Here is a 16,355-nt window from a genome sequence, read left to right as displayed (position 1 = left end):
TTTAAGTTCTTGCCTTGAGTTCCTCATAATAATGAAACTCAAACCTGGAACTGTAAGCTAGAATAAACTCCTCTCTCCTCTAAGTTCTTTTTTTTTTTTTTTTTTAGTAAGTTCTTGTTTAAAGTAACAGAAATGAAGCTAGGACACCTGGCCAAAAAGGAACCAAAGGTTAGCCCTGTGTAAGCAGAGACCCAGAAGTGCCCACTTTGGACAGAAACCAAAGACACTGGGTGTTAACTATTCCTTTATTAGGTGGTAAGGGAACTGGGAGGTGAGGGCTGTACAATGCAAGACCTGGGAATTCAGCTACAACGGACTGTGACCAAGTGCCATATTATAAAAATAGCCTAAAAACATTGCTACTAGGCAGTGAGGCTGAGCCAAGAGAATACCAGGAAGAGGGGGTGCTACTCTCACAGGTAGTGTCTCCCCAACTTCAGCCCTGTATTTACAATTAGAAGTGGAATGCATACAAAATACATGACGTCCCCCAACCCTAAAAGGTGAGCTAGGCTCAGGAGGGAGACCTGGAGTGGGGGCTTTGGTGGGAAAGACCCCTTTCTCAGTGAGTCTACAAGTTTTATCTGGAATGCAGTGAAGTCAGGAAAGGGTATGGGAAGGGGAAGGAGGCTCCCAAGTGTCCCCTGACCCCAGGGGAGGGTGTGCCCAAGGCTGGCTACTTGGTACATACCAGGGCCGCATACTCAGTACACGGGACCCTAGTCCTGTCTGTGTACTCGGTACACAGAGTCCGGATCGGCCGAATGGGCCCACAGACTCAGCCCCACGGGGGCGCTGGAGGGATTTGCAGGGGCGGGGAGCATCTCCATATATATATTTTGTAAAAAATAATAATAATAATAAGTTTGTTTAAATGAATTTGTCTCTATACAAAACGTAAAAAAGAAAAAATAACTCACTCATGCCAGAGTGTGAGAAAATAAGAGGCAAAAACAAAAGGTGCGCGCGGGAAGGGGGGGAGTAGTGGAGGCAGGGTGAGGGGTCAAGAAGTCCCAGACCCCTTAGAGGGCCGAGATGGTGGGAGGTCAGCCCCTACCCATTATAAATAAAGGAAGACTGGGGGTCTGGGCTTGTGACCAGCTTGGTCACACTACTACGGAGAGGTGCAGGAAGGCAGGTACAGAACAGAGAGAAACGGATGAGAATAAAATTAAAAGGAAGAGAAACCAGGGAGGGGTGTTACTTCAACCCCGACCCCCACCTCTGCTTGCCAAGATCCAAGAACTTAGGCCATCACCTGTCTCTTGGGGGTGACTTCTGGCTGGGGCCCCAGCTGAGTCTGGGACTGAGGGAGGGAGGGAACAGGCATTGGGTGTGGCTGAGCAGGTAGGGCTCCAGCCGCTGTGGCACCAGTGGCAGTTGCTGGGCTAGGGGTAGAGTCGGACCAGTCTGAGAGGGCGGGAGGGGACGGGCTGGCCCAGTGCTCTGGAGACTCTGGAGATGGGGTCAAATAAGGATGCTCGTTGGGAACCCGCAGGAAGCGGGCCTTTGTGGGGCTGCTGTGGGTCCCCGCTGCAGGGTATTCCTCTCCATGTCCTGGGGCCGCCAGGTAGGGTGGCGGTCGCTCCTGGGGAGAAACTGGGGTTCCCGGGTTGAGTAGTTGGGGTCCTGGAGCCAGGGGCAACAGGAATGAGGGCCCAGGTGGGGCAGGTGGAGGCAGCCGGGCCCAGTCGAGGGGCACAGCCACCGGGTTGAGTAGGCCCAGGCTGAGCACACAACCCCCGGGAGGCTGGCGCCCGAGAGGGCCTGCCCGATTTGCACCAAGCTGTGCCAAGGACACCGCAGTAGCCGTGGTAGCATAGGGACCCTCCAGGGGGAAGCCTCCAGGGGAAGCAGGGGGCCCACCGAAAGGCCTCGGGGAGTCCAGCGAGTCCACAGGCGACAATGTGACAGAGCTGTCTGCCAGAGGGCCTGGGCAGGCCAGTGTCAGCTTCTTGCCCCGACCCCGGGTTCCCTGTGGCCCCAGCCCCGTCTTGCCAGGTGGCCTCCTGCTCTTCTTGGTCCCAGACTGCACCGCTTTGAGCCCAGGAAGGAAGGCCCCTGGTGGGCAGAGCAGAGGACCCAAGCCATGGGGACCCGGGGGACTCCGGGGGCCACTGGGCTGGTCCAGCAACCGCACAATGTCCTGGTGCAACCGCTCTTGGGCTACATCTCGGGGCAGCCTGTCCAGGTGATCTGTGATCTCCCGGTTGGCAAAATGGTCCAGCAGCAGCTTGGCAGCCTCAAAGCTGCCCTCACGGGCAGCCAAGAACAGTGGCGTCTCCTCCTAAGGGAAGGAAAGGGGCAGAACCCACAGATGTCAGTCACTCCTCTGCCCCACACTTAGGTCTCTAGTTCCTAGGACATCCTGTGAACCCTGAAGACGGATGGATCTGGGTTGCGATCCCAGCTCTGCTGAAGAAACAAGCTCTCTCCCCTCAGCCATGTGCCCGCGGCAGGTGCATCTAGCCAGGACTTACCTTAGGCACAAAATTTAAAGGGGCATCAAAATCTCCGGTCATCAAAATAAATTACATGCTGATATAATGATTTGTAAAAAGATTAAAAAGCCAGGTGTCAGGGCTCTCATGGTGATACATACTTTTAATTCTAGCACCCAGGGGCAAAGACGGGTGAATTTCTGTGAGTTCCAGGCTAGTCTGGTCTACATAGTGAAACTTTGACAAAAAAGGAAAAAAGAAAGAAACCAAAAGCCAGGTGTGGTAATGGCAAGATGCACTTGTGACCAAGCCTGTTCACTCCATCCTTGGTAGGCAAACAGGCAGCTCACACCTGCCTGGAACTCCAGCTCCAGGGGGATTCAATATCCGCAACTCATGTCCACATACCTACACACACACACACACACACACACACACACACACACTATTTAAAAATAAAACACATCACTGAAAAAAATAGCAAGGAATCACAGTATATGCCAGCATGTTGGCAGCAGAAACATGAGAATTGTGAGTTCAAAGCTAGGTTGGGGTACAAAGCCAGTCTCAATATATAGATAATATTATATAAATGTTATATTATAACATTACATATATGTATTTCATATTTTAAAAAGTAAAGCCCGTGGATGGGTCAGCAGGTAAAGGTGCCTGATAACCTAAGTTCAAACAACAGAACCTAAATAATATAAGGAGACTCCCAGAAGTTGTCCTCTGACCTCCACACCCTTGCTGTGGAAGCACACATAAACAGTGAATAAAAGTAACAAGATAAAAGAGATTATGGACTGATCCTCTGGCGAGGGGTTTTGACAATCAGCCTAACATTTGCCTCCCCCTGAGGACCTGCTCAGTGCTTGACAAATGAGTCTGCTTGCTGAAGCTCACAAATGCAATGGAGGATGCTACAGCTTCCCTAATTCACAAGGAGGATACTGAGTCTCAGAGATGTGTAGCAACTTGCCCATTGTCACACAGCGACTACCACGAATGTCCTCCTTTGATCTGCTGTCGGAGCCTGTAGGCCTGACTCCAACTCCTGAAAGCGGACTATAGGCAAGATGAAAGCCCCCAAAGGCTCTTCCAAAGCCTGCTGTGCCACGTACAAGGGCTGCGGAAGTACCAGCTCCCAAGAACTCACCTTGCTGTCCTGCATGTCCTTGTTGGCTCCATTTTTCAGCAGAGCCAAGGTAGCCTCCACATTGTTCACAGCTGCAGCCCAATGTAAGGCTGATTTCCCTGTAGATAAAATCAGAGCCAGGTTCATGTCAGGTCCCCAAGACAGGACAGGCAAACTAAGGAAGTCATTTCCACCGCTATTAAGAGGCCACATCCCCTGTAGGCATTTTGGCCATCCACAGGCATGGGTTACAAGAAGCACCCTTCGCTATGAAAGAATATGTTCCCGCTTCAGGTCAGACCACCCCNCTCTCTCTCTCTCTCTCTCTCTCTCTCTGCCTTCAGGCTCTCCTTAGCTGCTTTTTAAAAATTATCTAATATCAACCATGAATGAACACCCCTCCCCCATCCCCTGCCCCAGGGATCTTTGTCTGTTAAAGTAGTCTTAGAGGCCATTGAGGCTTTGGAGTCCACCTCCCATCACCCTGGAAAAAAAAAAAAAAAAAAAAAACAAAAAAAAAACAAAACAAAAAAAAAAACACACGGACACATCAGCCTGCCATTCAATAAAGTTCAAATTACCATAGAAAACACTGGAGGTGCCTGGGTATGCGGAAGCCCACTACAGCAAAGTTGTTTCCTTAACAGAACCTGAGTATGACCTCTGGTCCTTGGTGGAAACCCGACATCCTACATACAGGTGTCTCCTTTTCAGAGTTAACTTTGGGAGCTGGAGACATAGTTCAGAGGAGCAATGGCTGCTCTTCCTGGAGACCCAGGTTCCGTTCCCAGCACTCACATGACAGTTCACAACTGCCTGTAACTGCAGTTCCAGAAGATCTGACACCCTCTTGTGGCCTGTGTGGGCACTGCATGCATGTGGTACACAGACACATAAAAATAACACCTTTTTAAAATAGCCCAGTAGGGCCTATCAGTGACCAGGCCAGGACTCTACCTTTGTCCCTCCAGGAAATCTGAGTCACCTGAAGACATGCTAAGGACAGGAGAGGACACAAAGTACTTTCCTTCCTAGGAGTCCCTCTCTCAGTGCAGCGGCTTGTAGAATTTTCATCAGGCAGTACTTTGGAGCCTCCTCTATGCAGCCTATGTATTTTCTGTTTTCTTCTTTGGCCGTGCATGTATGGTCTTGTGTGTGGGTGTATGTGTATGCACATGTGTGTGTGTGCACGTGGCCATGCATGTATGGTCTTGTGTATGGGTGTGTGTGTATGCACATCTGTGTGTGCACGTGGCCATGCATGTATGGTCTTGTGTGTGGGTGTGTGTGTATGCACATCTGTGTGTGCACGTGGCCATGCATGTATGGTCTTGTGTGTGGGTGTGTGTGTATGCACATCTGTGTGTGCACGTGGCCATGCATGTATGGTCTTGTGTGTGGGTATGTGTGTATGCACATCTGTGTGTGCACGTGGCCATGCAGTCTTGTGTATGGGTGTGTGTGTATGCACATGTGTGTGGATGTGGAGGCTGGATCTTCCACCATACTCATTGAGGTAGGATCTCAATCAAACCCAGAACTCAACAGCATACTAATCTTGTTTGACAGCTTGCTCTAAGGATCCCTGTCTTGGAATTACACACAGCTGGCCATCACACCCACTTAGTGTTTACATAGGTCTCTGGAGATCCAAACTCAGGCCTTCACAGGTGTATGGCAAATGCTTGAACAACTAAGCCCCCTTTTCCTTCTTTTCTATTTTTTTTATTTGTTTTGTTTTTTTTGTTTTTCAAGACAGGGTTTCTCCGTGTAGCCCTGGCTGTCCTAAAACTCACTCTGTAGACCAGGCTGGCCTTGAACTCACAGACATCCACCTGCCTCTGCCTCCAAGTATGGGATTAAAAGCATGAGCCACCACCACCCAACCTCTATTTTCCTTTGGATACTGAGCAAAGCCCGGGCATGATTTCCTGGTTCTCTGAACTTACTTGTCCTCTGAAGCTTACCCGGCTGCCACCAGGCTGCAGCTTTCTAGCCACCATCCCAAAAGACACAAATTTCTCTTCCTTTCCCCCATCTCTCTGTTCCAGAGAGACTCACACCTCGCTTGCTGTTGCGTTTCTATCCAACACTAATGAAACTGTGTTTGAGCTCTCTTCTGAGTCCATTTCTAAATCCTTTTATGGATGAAACAGAGGACTCAGGAAAGAAGTCCAAGTTACCCAGTAACACCAGAAGTGGAATTCTGTCCCACATGCTGTAGTGCCCAGTCCAGACCCTCATCCAACACACCAACCACCAACTGTCCAACGCAGATGTCAATGAGGATGAAGCTGAGAACCAAAGGGTACTCCACAGGATGTTTGTGAGTGTCCGAGTGTGTCTACAGCTGTGTGAGACCCTTCGGACACAGGGACAGCTTGCTGTGACTCTGCTCAGGTCATACCCAAGACCAGGAAACTGCCCTCACAGATTGCCAGATTTGCTAGTTTATGACACCTGTCCAGCAGGTGGCAGCAGAGTCCATTTTTCCCAACAAAGCCCAGTCAGGCTGGGGATGCTGTCCAACCGTTGGCACTCTTGCCTAATGTGAGCAAGGCATCAGCTTCTATCCCCAGTGTGACCAAAAACAAAAGCAAAAAAAAAAAAAGGTAATGATAGAGTGTCCTCACAGAATATCTTTGCCAGCTATTTGTCTAACAAGGGATCAGTAGTCAGAACATATAAAGCAGCACAATCAATTCAATAAATAAGACAATTAGCTGCACAATTCACAAGAGAAAAACCAATGGTCAATAAATCATTTAAAACGTTCAAAGAACAGACATGCTGGCACAATGCGTTGAATCCCAGCCTCCGAAATCAGAGGAAGGTAGACCTCTCTGAATTCAAGGCCAGCCTGGTCTACACAACTAGTTCCAGGCCAGCCAGGACTACATAGGGAGACCTTGTCGTAAACAAAACAGCACTGATGACCAAAACTCTTACCATACACCTTAGCCATAAAGAAAAATAAAATACAAATTAAAATTATACTGAGATAGCCAGGCAGTGGTGGTACACAACTTTATCCCAGCACTCAAGAGGCAGAGACAGGCAGATCTCTGAGTTCAAGGCCAGCCTGGTCTACAAGCAACTTCCAGGATAACCAGAACTATTCAAAGAAATACTGTATTGAAAAAAAAAAAGTATACTGAAATGCTACCAAAATGACTTTCATTAAGAAAGAGAGAGAGAGAGAGAGAGAGAGAGAGAGAGAGAGAGAGAGGATACAAATCCTCGAGAAAGGGATCCTCATGCACTCGTGATGAGGATGTAACCAGCACAGCACTATAGAGGACATTACAGGTGTCCTCAAACACTTAAATGTAGAACTGCCCTATGGTCCAGCTATGGTTCTCCTGGAGGAATCTGAGTCAGAAACAATTGAGGCACCCGCACACCCATGCCAACTGTGGCACCCACAGCACTATTTACAGCATCTACACTATGGAATCAGCCCGGGTACCCATCAAGACTGTGTTAGTAATGGAGTGTTTTATTCAGCCGAAACAAAGAAGGAAAATGAGCTAGGCGGTGGCAAATGGGAAAAGAGACACAGTCAGTTCAGTTGGTAGCAAGCCTGGGTTACATGAGACCCTGTCTCAAAATGGGGTGGGGGGTCAAAATATACAATTTTCAAGAAAACTGATAAGAATAGGAGACCATCATGGTAAGTGAAGTAATGCAGACTCAAAGACAAGTACTTCAGGGTTTATTGAATATTTGGACTCTAAAAAAAAGCAGGGGAAGGGAAAGGACCACAAAAGTAGAGGTGGACTTTAGGGGGCGGGACTCGATAGGAAGGAGAGGAAGTGAAAGGGGAGTGGATGTCATCAGAGTGTGCTGTCATAAGAACAAAACAATGCGACCAGTCAAGCTAGGGAGAGGGTCAGGGAGCACGGAGAGAGAAAGGGAAGGGAAGGGAAGAGGAGGGGAGGGGAGGGGAGGGAAAGGAGAGGAAGAGAAGGAGAAGCAAAGAGCATGTCTTGGGGAACCTACATTCTTTCCTAAAATAGAGGCACCCTTTGAGTCCTGTTCCAGCCATGTGGGAGCCCTGGTGTGGACAGCTGAGCACACACTTGGTGTCAACATGGGTGTGAGTTCACACTAAGAAGGCAGCAGCCCCAAGAGGCCCCACCCATCACATCCCCAGCACTTGCCCAGCTCATCCACAGCATTGACATCGGCGTGGCTGGCAATGAGCTCTTCCACCATGCCCTCCACTGCCAGGCGGGCCGCCAGGATCAGTGCAGTAGAGCCATCTGCCATGCGAGCATCCAGGTCAGTGGAGCGGTTCCTGATGAGAATCTTGAAGAAAAAAAAAAAGCAATTAACAAAAAGCCGTGGCAGGACATCATGCAGGAGCAGAGGCGTGCGTGGCACCCGGAGAGCCCCAAACCCCACGGCCTTGGGACCCGCGAGCTTCAGGGACTTCCTGACTTACAAGGGGGTGATATTTTTGCTAATCCCATTGTAAATCGAAAGTAACCTCATTGAAAAAATAGATTTATAGAATAGTATGTAGGAGGCTAGGGAGATGGCTCAGTGGACATGTATCTGACCTCAGATTCCAAAGCCCGTGTTGAAAAAAAAAAAGCCAAATTTTGCCATGTGTATAACCCTCAGACTGTGTGGGAGAGGACAGGAGAATCAACAGAGCTTGCTGGCCACCAGCCTAGCTCCAGGTTCAGTGATGGACTCTGTCTCAAAAAGAATAAGGTAGAGAATAATAGAGCAAGATATCCAACAGCAAGCTGGGCAGTGGTAGCACACACCTTTAATCCCAATGCTTGGGAGGCAGGTGGATCTCTGTAAATTTGAGGCCAGTCTGGTCTACAAAGCAAGTTCCAGAATAGCCAGGGCTACACAGAGAAAGCATCCTTTGAAAAGAAAAGAAAAGAAAAGAAAAGAAAAGAAAAGAAAAGAAAAGAAAAGAAAAGAAAAGAAAAGAAAAGAAGACATCCAACAGCCTCCTTTGGCTGCTGCAGCTGAACAGCAGGCATGTGTACACACAGGTACACACATGCCACACAAATAAACCACACACAAAGTAAAGCACCAACACACATGCACATATACACATCAGCACTTACAAAAAAACTCAAACGTGCAAATACAAAATAATACCATAATAAAACACAACACTTTATATGCTAAAATTAAGAAAAATAAAAAAACTTTGTTTTTATCTCTAAGACAGGGTCTCACTGGGCAGCCCTGGCTGTCCTGTAACTCACTCTGTAGATTAGTGGCTGGGATTAAAACCGTGTGCCACCACATCCAGGTAAGAACAATGGGTTTAACAACCCTAACCCCCTAAAGAGCAGAGCTTAGTGTACCCAACCCAGTTTAAAAGTACTGGGAACAAAGTGTCAGTCTATAGTTGAACAAAGGCAGCAAACACGCAAACTAAGATATAAATGAGGGCTTGCTCTGCGGTGCAGCGCTTGTCCAGCAAGTGCAGACCAGGGCTCAACCCCCAGTGAGGGGACAGAGAGCTGTTTATATATCAGGACGCAGGTAGTGTAATCCCATCACTTGGGGGTGCTGAGGCACGGGGATCAAGTTCAATGCTAGCCCAAGCCATACACTAGACGGTCCAAAAAAAAGAAAAAAAAATAGCGCTGAACATCCTGTATTTCCTTGAATATTTCACTAACAAGTGAAAAAGCAGAACACTGAGGCTACAAGTAGAAAAATATAAGCCAGAGGGTCAGGTCAGGGAGATGGCTCAGCAGATAAAGACTGGCTGCCAAGCCTGATGACCTGTGTTCAATCCTCAGGATCTACATGGTGGAAGGAGAGAACCAATTCCTGGTTGTTGGCTTTTAATCAATTAATTTTTTAATTAATTTTTAAAATTAATTGAGTGTGTGTGCACGCACACACACAGGGTCTGAGGAGGCCAGAAGAGTGTGTCAGATCCCCTGGAGCTGGAGTCACAGTGGTTGTGAGCAACCAGATGTGGATGCTGGGAACCAAACTCAGGTCTTCTGAAGAGCAGCTCTAAATGCCTTTACTGAGCCACCTCTCCAGCTCCTGAGAACCAATTGTTAAAAGTTATCCTCTGACCTCCACACTTTTTTTAAAAAACTCTAGGTCAGGCACTACTTATTCTTGGCAGGTCCCAAATATCCCCATTTCCAAACAACAAAAACAAGCTTTGCCAGACAGACAAGGGCTCAAATCCAGGTGAATCTGATGCCCACCCAGTAGCTCTGCAGTCTGAAGAGACAAGCCTGTCTCACCTGAAAAACACCCTGGGCATCCGCCGTCACCGCTGTGTGCAGCGGGGTGCGGCCCGAATGGTCCTGGGCGTTCGTGTCTGCCCCAGCATCCAGTAGCCGCTTAGCGGCATCCGCACGGGCATAGCGGGCAGCCAGATGCAGGGCGGTCTCGCCAGTGCGGTCAGTTCGTGCTCCGAGCTGGGCCCCCTGGCAGATCAGGTCTGATATGATGCTGGCTGATGCGTCATCCGTCTCGTCTTCCTCGGCCGGCATTGGCTCCAGGGCTCCCCCACAGAAGGAGGCCAGCATAAGCGGGGTGAAGCCATCTGCAGGGACCGGGAGGGTGTCACTGGCATAGGAATCTTCCTGAGGGATAATGTCAGGGGCTCTATAGTAGACGCAACTCGGACACACCATACCACAAGACAGAGGTAAGTTCTCCCAACTGCAAAGCCACCCCAACAAAGATCACAAACAGGATCCCAGGAAGCAGAACATTTATAGAACAAGGGGAGGGGATACTACCTCTTTCCTCGTTCTCCTTTTCACACATTCTCCAGTAGCAAGCCCTATTTAGACCAGACAGAGACTGGTTTATCTGTATATTATAGTCCCCTAGCCACATTGATTGGCCCCAGGATGAGTATGTGATTCTAGTCTGCCCAGTCAGAACACATTCTGATACTTTCCTGACAAGTTGTACAGCTGGAGCTAAGTAGAAAAAATGAATCAAATACCCAGGAACCAGGGGCTTGAAGGGTAAAGGTGCCTGCCACCAAACTGGACTGCCTGAATTTGATCCCTAGGACCCAGAGTCTGGTAGGAGACAACCAATGCCAGCAAGGTGTCCTCTGACCTCCTTGTGCATGAATAACATGCAAATAGGTGTATTAAAAAATAAATAAATAACCCCCAACCAGGCATTGTGGCCCACACCTTAATCCCAGCACTCAGGAGTCAGAGGCAGGTGGATTTCTGTGAGTTCAGCCTGGCCTACAGAGTGAGTTCCAGGACCAGTCAGGGCTATTTCGGGAAAGAAAGCAAGAAAGCAAGAGAAAGGGAGAGAGGGAAGAAGGAAGAGAAGGAGGGAGGCAGGGAGGGAGGGAGGGAGGGAGGGAGGGAGGGAGGGAGCGAGCGAGGGAGGGAGGAAACCTCAACCTCATAAGAAAAGGTCAAGATCCAGTTAGCTTCAAAGTTGCAGCTACATACCAGTGTATGCTGTTTGACTTAACTTTGCATTGGGCCATTATCACTTAAAACCTGAAGTCTGGTTTAACACACACACCAGGCGTGTACCCCCAGACGCTCCCAGAATACAGTCCCATGTGAGATCTATCAATAGGACTACTGAGGAGCCTCTTTGGGGAGGGGTACTCACCAGGGCCACGTACGTTAACATCCATGCCATCAGCATCTGCATCACCCTGGGGTGGAGTCAGTGCCATGGCGGGGGCCACACGGATATCAGCGGCAACCAGGTGGTGCTGGGTCCACTGGCGACAGTCCACAGGCTCCTCAGCCCCCATGCCTGGCTCCTCTACCTGGAGAGACACAGATCCAGGCTCTGGTCTCCCGTTTGGTGGTGGGAGAGGCAGTACCAGAGAGTGGGTGGGCAGTCCACATGTGTCACTGGTGGAGCTGTATCCAAGTCTATGGCACCATTGGTAGCCTGCTGTCTCAAAAAAAAACAAGATAGGAGCAGGAAGAGAGCTCGGCATGCAGACGTCCTTGCAGATTAGACATGGCTCTCCACACATGTGCTCATCCATGTGCTCACACATGCAAACATGTACACACATACATAAAAATAGAGGATTAAAAAGGAAAAAGAACAAAACTTTCTCTGTAGCTTTGGAGCCTCTCCTGGAACTAGCTCTTGTAGACCAGGTTGGCCTCGGATTCACAGAGATCCACCTGCCTCTGCCTCCTGAGTGTAGGGATTAAAGGCGTGAGCCACCACCGCCTAGCCAAAACATTTTTATTAAATTATCAAAACAAGAGATAACTTGCCACCAAGCCCGATGGCCTGAGTTTGATCTCTGGAATTCACGCAGTGGATGGAGAGAAACGACTCCAAGTTTTCCTCTGACCTCCACATACATGACATGGACACATACCCCCACAAACACACAAATTAATAAATAATAAACAAATGTAAATTTCTTTTTTTTTTTTTTTTTTGAGACAGAGTTTCTCTGTATAGCCCTGACTGTCCTGGAACTCATTCTGTAGACTAGGCTGACCTCGAACTCACAGAGATCTACCTGCTTCTGCCTCCCGAGTACTGGGATTAAAGGCATGCACCACTACCTGGCAATGTAATTTTTTTAATTATCAAAATAAAGCTGTCACAGTGGCACATCCCATAATCTAGGACTCATGAAGCAGAGGCAGGAGGATAAATAGTTTGCAGCCAGTCTGGTCTATATAGTCGGTTCTAGGATAGCAAAGTGGCTCAAGGGGTAAGCACATTTGCTGCTAAGCCTGATGACCTGATTTGAAGCCAGGGGACCCACATGGGTTAGAAAACTGGTTCTTCAAAGCTGTCCTCTGATCTCCATACAACACTGTGTTACATGTACCCACACATACACAAAATAAATAAATCGTAATGTTTAAAAACAATGTTTTAAGTTATATGCATGGGTTCTGTGCCTGTATGTCTTTGATGCCCATGGAATCCAGAAGAAGGCCTCAAATCCCATCTTCCGGAACTGGGGTTACAGACATGTGTAAGCCACATGTGGGTGCTGGGAACCAAACACGGGTCCTCTGGAAGGGCAGCCAGCATTTAACTGCTGAGCCGTCTCTCCAGCCTCCAATACTTTGTTTGTTTGTTTTATATTTTTTATTTATCTATTTTTGCAACACAACCACTGTTTTCCCTCTTTCCTCTCTTTCCAGCTCTCTACCACTACATCCACTCCTCCATTTCTATTCAGAGGCTGAAGATGGATGCCCCAACGGTACAAAAGAACTTTGGGTGACTGTCCAGGCAGCGAGATGTCTCTGTCACTTCTAGAGTTTTGGAAGTTTCTTACTTCTTGTTTACTTAGGTAATATTATATCCTTCTGGAGTCTTTGATGGAGTTGAAGAATGGATAGCTATAGTTTTCCTTAGTTATGATAAAAGATAAAATAGAGGGGCTGGAGAGATGGCTCAGCAGTTAAGAGCATTGCCTGCTCTTCCAAAGGTCCTGAGTTCAATTCCCAGCAACCACATGGTGGCTCACAACCATCTGTAATGAGGTCTGGTGCCCTCTTCTGGCCTGCATGCATACACACAGACAGAACATTGTATACATAATAAATAAATATTAAAAAGATAAAATAAATATAAATATTGTAACTGTAATTTTTGCTTTATAACTGTTTTGTTATATGTAATTTTACTATGTTAAAATGAAAGCCTTTCTTTTTTGTTTAAACAGAAAAAGGGGAAATGATGGAGGAGGGTCATCTGTCTATCTGTTACTTTCATTGGTTAATAAAGAAACTGCTGGGGCTGGAGAGATGGCTCAGTGGTTAAGAGCACTGGCTGCTCTTCCAGAGGTCCTGAGTTCAACTCTCAGCAACCACATGGTGGCTCACAGCCATCCATAATAAGATCTGGTGCCCTCTTCTGGCGTACAGGAATACATGGAGGCAGAATGTTGTATACATAATAAATATATAAATAAATCTTTAAAAAAAAAAAAAAGAAAGAAAGAAAGCAACTGCCTTGGCTTTTGATAGGACAGAAGCTTAGATAGGTGGAGTAGACAGAACAGGATGCTGGGAGGAAGAAAGCAGAGTCAGAGAGCAGCGATGGAGCCAGCCGCCAGGTCAGACATGCTGAATCTTTCCCGGTAAGCCACCACTTTGTGGTGCTACACAGATTATTAGAAATGGGTTAATCAAGATGTGAGAATTAGCTGATAAGAGGCTAGAACTAACGGGCCAGGCAGTGCATAAAAGAATACAATTTGTGTGTTGTTATTTCAGGTGTAACGCTAACCATGCGGGAGCCAGGAGGGATGAAAAACACAACTGTAATTTTGCTACTATTATGAATCGTAATATAAATATCTAATATGCAGGATACATGAAATATGACCTCTGTTAAAGGGGGTCACACACAAGGGGGTCACAACCCACAGGCTGAAAAATCACTGTTATAGGGTGACCCTAGGAACAGGAACCTGCATGAGGAAGAACCAGATGGAGAAGGGGAACTCCCATCCACACAGGTAACCTGTAGCAAATCTCCTTCCCTCCTAACAAGGCAACAGAGCCTCATTAAGAAGAAAATGAGGTCACACAGATGTGGCAATTGTCTGGAGCTATGGCAATGGAGACAATGGAGATTCCCCTGGGGCCTCCCAGCTGACCAGGGCATCCTGACCTGTGATCCTGAGGTGGAAAGAGTAAGAGAAGTAGGCAATACCTTCAGTCTCTTGGCCTCTGGGCACTCTGAGTCCATCCAGTCTGTGGCCACCTCCCCCATCAGACTCTCACCTTTGGCCATGTTCCTTGGGGAAAACAGGAAGAAAAAGACATGAGAAAGTACACTGGAGACATCTGATCTGGAAGGAGGATTTAGGGTTCAACTCAAGCAGAGGTCTCAGAGGAGGTTGTGGGTCAGGAATTGAGGAAGGGTCTTGGGTTGTTGACACAGGTTCCAATGAGGGATGGAAGGGCAGAGATGAAGTTACAAGAATCATGTCAGGTTGCAATCAATTTTTTTTTCTCGTTTATGTGTGCCTGTGTGTGTGCACACGAGTGTTTTGGACACACGGGTGTGCATGTAGATGTGCAGTTATGAAGCTGATAAATAGGAATCATCGTCAATCTCTCTTCAGTCTTGGTCATTGAAACAGGGTCTCTCAATCAAATCAAGAGTTCACTGATATGACAATTCTCACACGTCAGCTGGCTCTAGGAATCAGGAATTCATCTTCCAAGGCAGGCTGCCGTGTTGTGGAATATTACTGTAACTATGTAAAGGTGTGTTACATTTGTGTATGCTGCATTTATTTAATTGTGTGAAGGTGTGTTGCTGTTTCACCTTGCCTGCCTGAGGCACCTGATTGGCCTTATAAAAAGCTGAACAGCCAATAGCTAGGCAGCAGAGGGATAGGCAGGGCTGGTGTGCCGAGAGAATAAGTAAGAGGGGAGAAGAGAAGAGAAAATGAGGAAGAAAGAGAAGGAGATGCCCAAGGCCAGAAGCCAGGCAGCTGCCAGCCAACCAGACACGGAGGAAGCAGTGAAAGTAGAACATACAAAATGAAAGAAAGGTAAAAAGCCCCGAGGCAAAATGTAGATAAAGAGAAAAAGATTAAAAGAACAGCTAAGATAAGGCCGAGCATTCATAACTAATAACAAGTCTCGTGTCATGATTTGTCATGGCTACACTGCCATGCCCACCAAGCATTTAGGGAATTTATAACATTTATATGGGCTCTAGGGTTCCAGTTGGCACAGCTGCTCAGCAATCACTTAAAGTACTGAGCCGTCCCTCAAGCTCCAGGGAGCCAGAATCTTAAAGTGGAACAGAGAGAGATGAGCAAAGCATAGGGTATAGAGGACGGGGTCAACGCTCATGAAGAGGAGGCACTCTGACAAATGGATGGGTAGCCGAGACTGAAAACGTCACGACGAGGAGTCCTGGAATCCTAGGGGAAGGTCAGAATATGGTTGTAAGTATTGAGGGATAAGTCACGTAGGAGGCTCGTAACGGAGGATGATCACAGGGAAACGAACACTGGGATTGGGTGGAAATGGGGGTCTGAGGTGAGATCAAAGGCACAGGTGGGTTGAAGCTAGAGGTGAGGCAGGGATCATCAAGAATACAGTCCTCCTGGTCAGGGACAGGTCGAGATGACGACAAAGATGAGGCCAGCAGTCACACGGGAATGAATCAGAATGATGTCTGGGAGGCCAACTCAGGATGGGGCCCAAGAAGGATATGAGTCAGGAAATGGAGAGAAATAGAAGATAAGGTCAAAGGTCAGGGATCAGGGGCAATCCCCAGGGATCGTGGAGTCTTTGGTCAAGAGGATGAACATTGAAGCTCTAGATGGAGTCTGAAGTTAAAACCAGGTCAGGGGTCAGAGGTTGGAGTATGACCAAGGTGGGGATAGTCCAGAACTTCCAGGGGTCCCATAGTTAGGGATGGAGAGCAGACAAGGTCCTCACTTCATGCCCAGTGCATCTTGTCCCACAGGCTCTCTCCGGCCCTTGTGGCCAGCTGCTATGTCCTTGTGTAGTGCAAAGCCCTCGGGGAACCAGAGAGTGCTGTGCTCGCGCTTGCGCCTGGCCACCATGACACCCAGGACGAAGATGACCAGCAGAAAGACGGCACCTGCCACCAGCAGCGGCAGCAATGGCACACTCTGCTCTGGAGGCTCCAGCGGCTCTCCTGTAAGAAGGAAGCAGTGGGTGAGCCCTCAGTCAAATAGCAGAGCGGGAACAACCAGGTGGGGTTTCAATCACGGGCGATAGATATGAAGCAGGGCTTTAGCCATGGAGCAACTAGGGTCCAACCGTGAGAGGCTCTTACTC

At 48.1% G+C, this 16,355-nt stretch overlaps 1 protein-coding gene across 1 annotated transcript in view; it reads right to left on the bottom strand.

Annotated features, from left to right (window-relative positions):
- Positions 1–227: 227 nt before the first annotated feature.
- Positions 228–16,355, bottom strand: part of Notch3 (notch receptor 3) — a 45,124-nt gene continuing 28,996 nt past the window's right edge. Inside the window, exons 26-32 of the mRNA XM_050146111.1 lie at positions 15,990–16,212; positions 14,239–14,323; positions 11,191–11,353; positions 9,834–10,138; positions 7,746–7,893; positions 3,604–3,701; positions 228–2,287 (exon numbers count right to left, since the gene is read on the bottom strand). Coding sequence (XP_050002068.1) covers positions 1,247–2,287; positions 3,604–3,701; positions 7,746–7,893; positions 9,834–10,138; positions 11,191–11,353; positions 14,239–14,323; positions 15,990–16,212 — 2,063 coding nt within the window. The 3' untranslated portion in view covers positions 228–1,246. The remainder of the gene's footprint in view (positions 2,288–3,603; positions 3,702–7,745; positions 7,894–9,833; positions 10,139–11,190; positions 11,354–14,238; positions 14,324–15,989; positions 16,213–16,355) is intronic.

This window comes from Alexandromys fortis, unplaced genomic scaffold (assembly GCF_014885135.2).
Source record: "Alexandromys fortis isolate MF-2015 unplaced genomic scaffold, M_Fortis_MF-2015_v1.1 scaffold_42, whole genome shotgun sequence".
NCBI classification, from domain to species: domain Eukaryota; kingdom Metazoa; phylum Chordata; class Mammalia; order Rodentia; family Cricetidae; genus Alexandromys; species Alexandromys fortis.
This window is presented reverse-complemented; position numbering and strand designations above follow the sequence as displayed.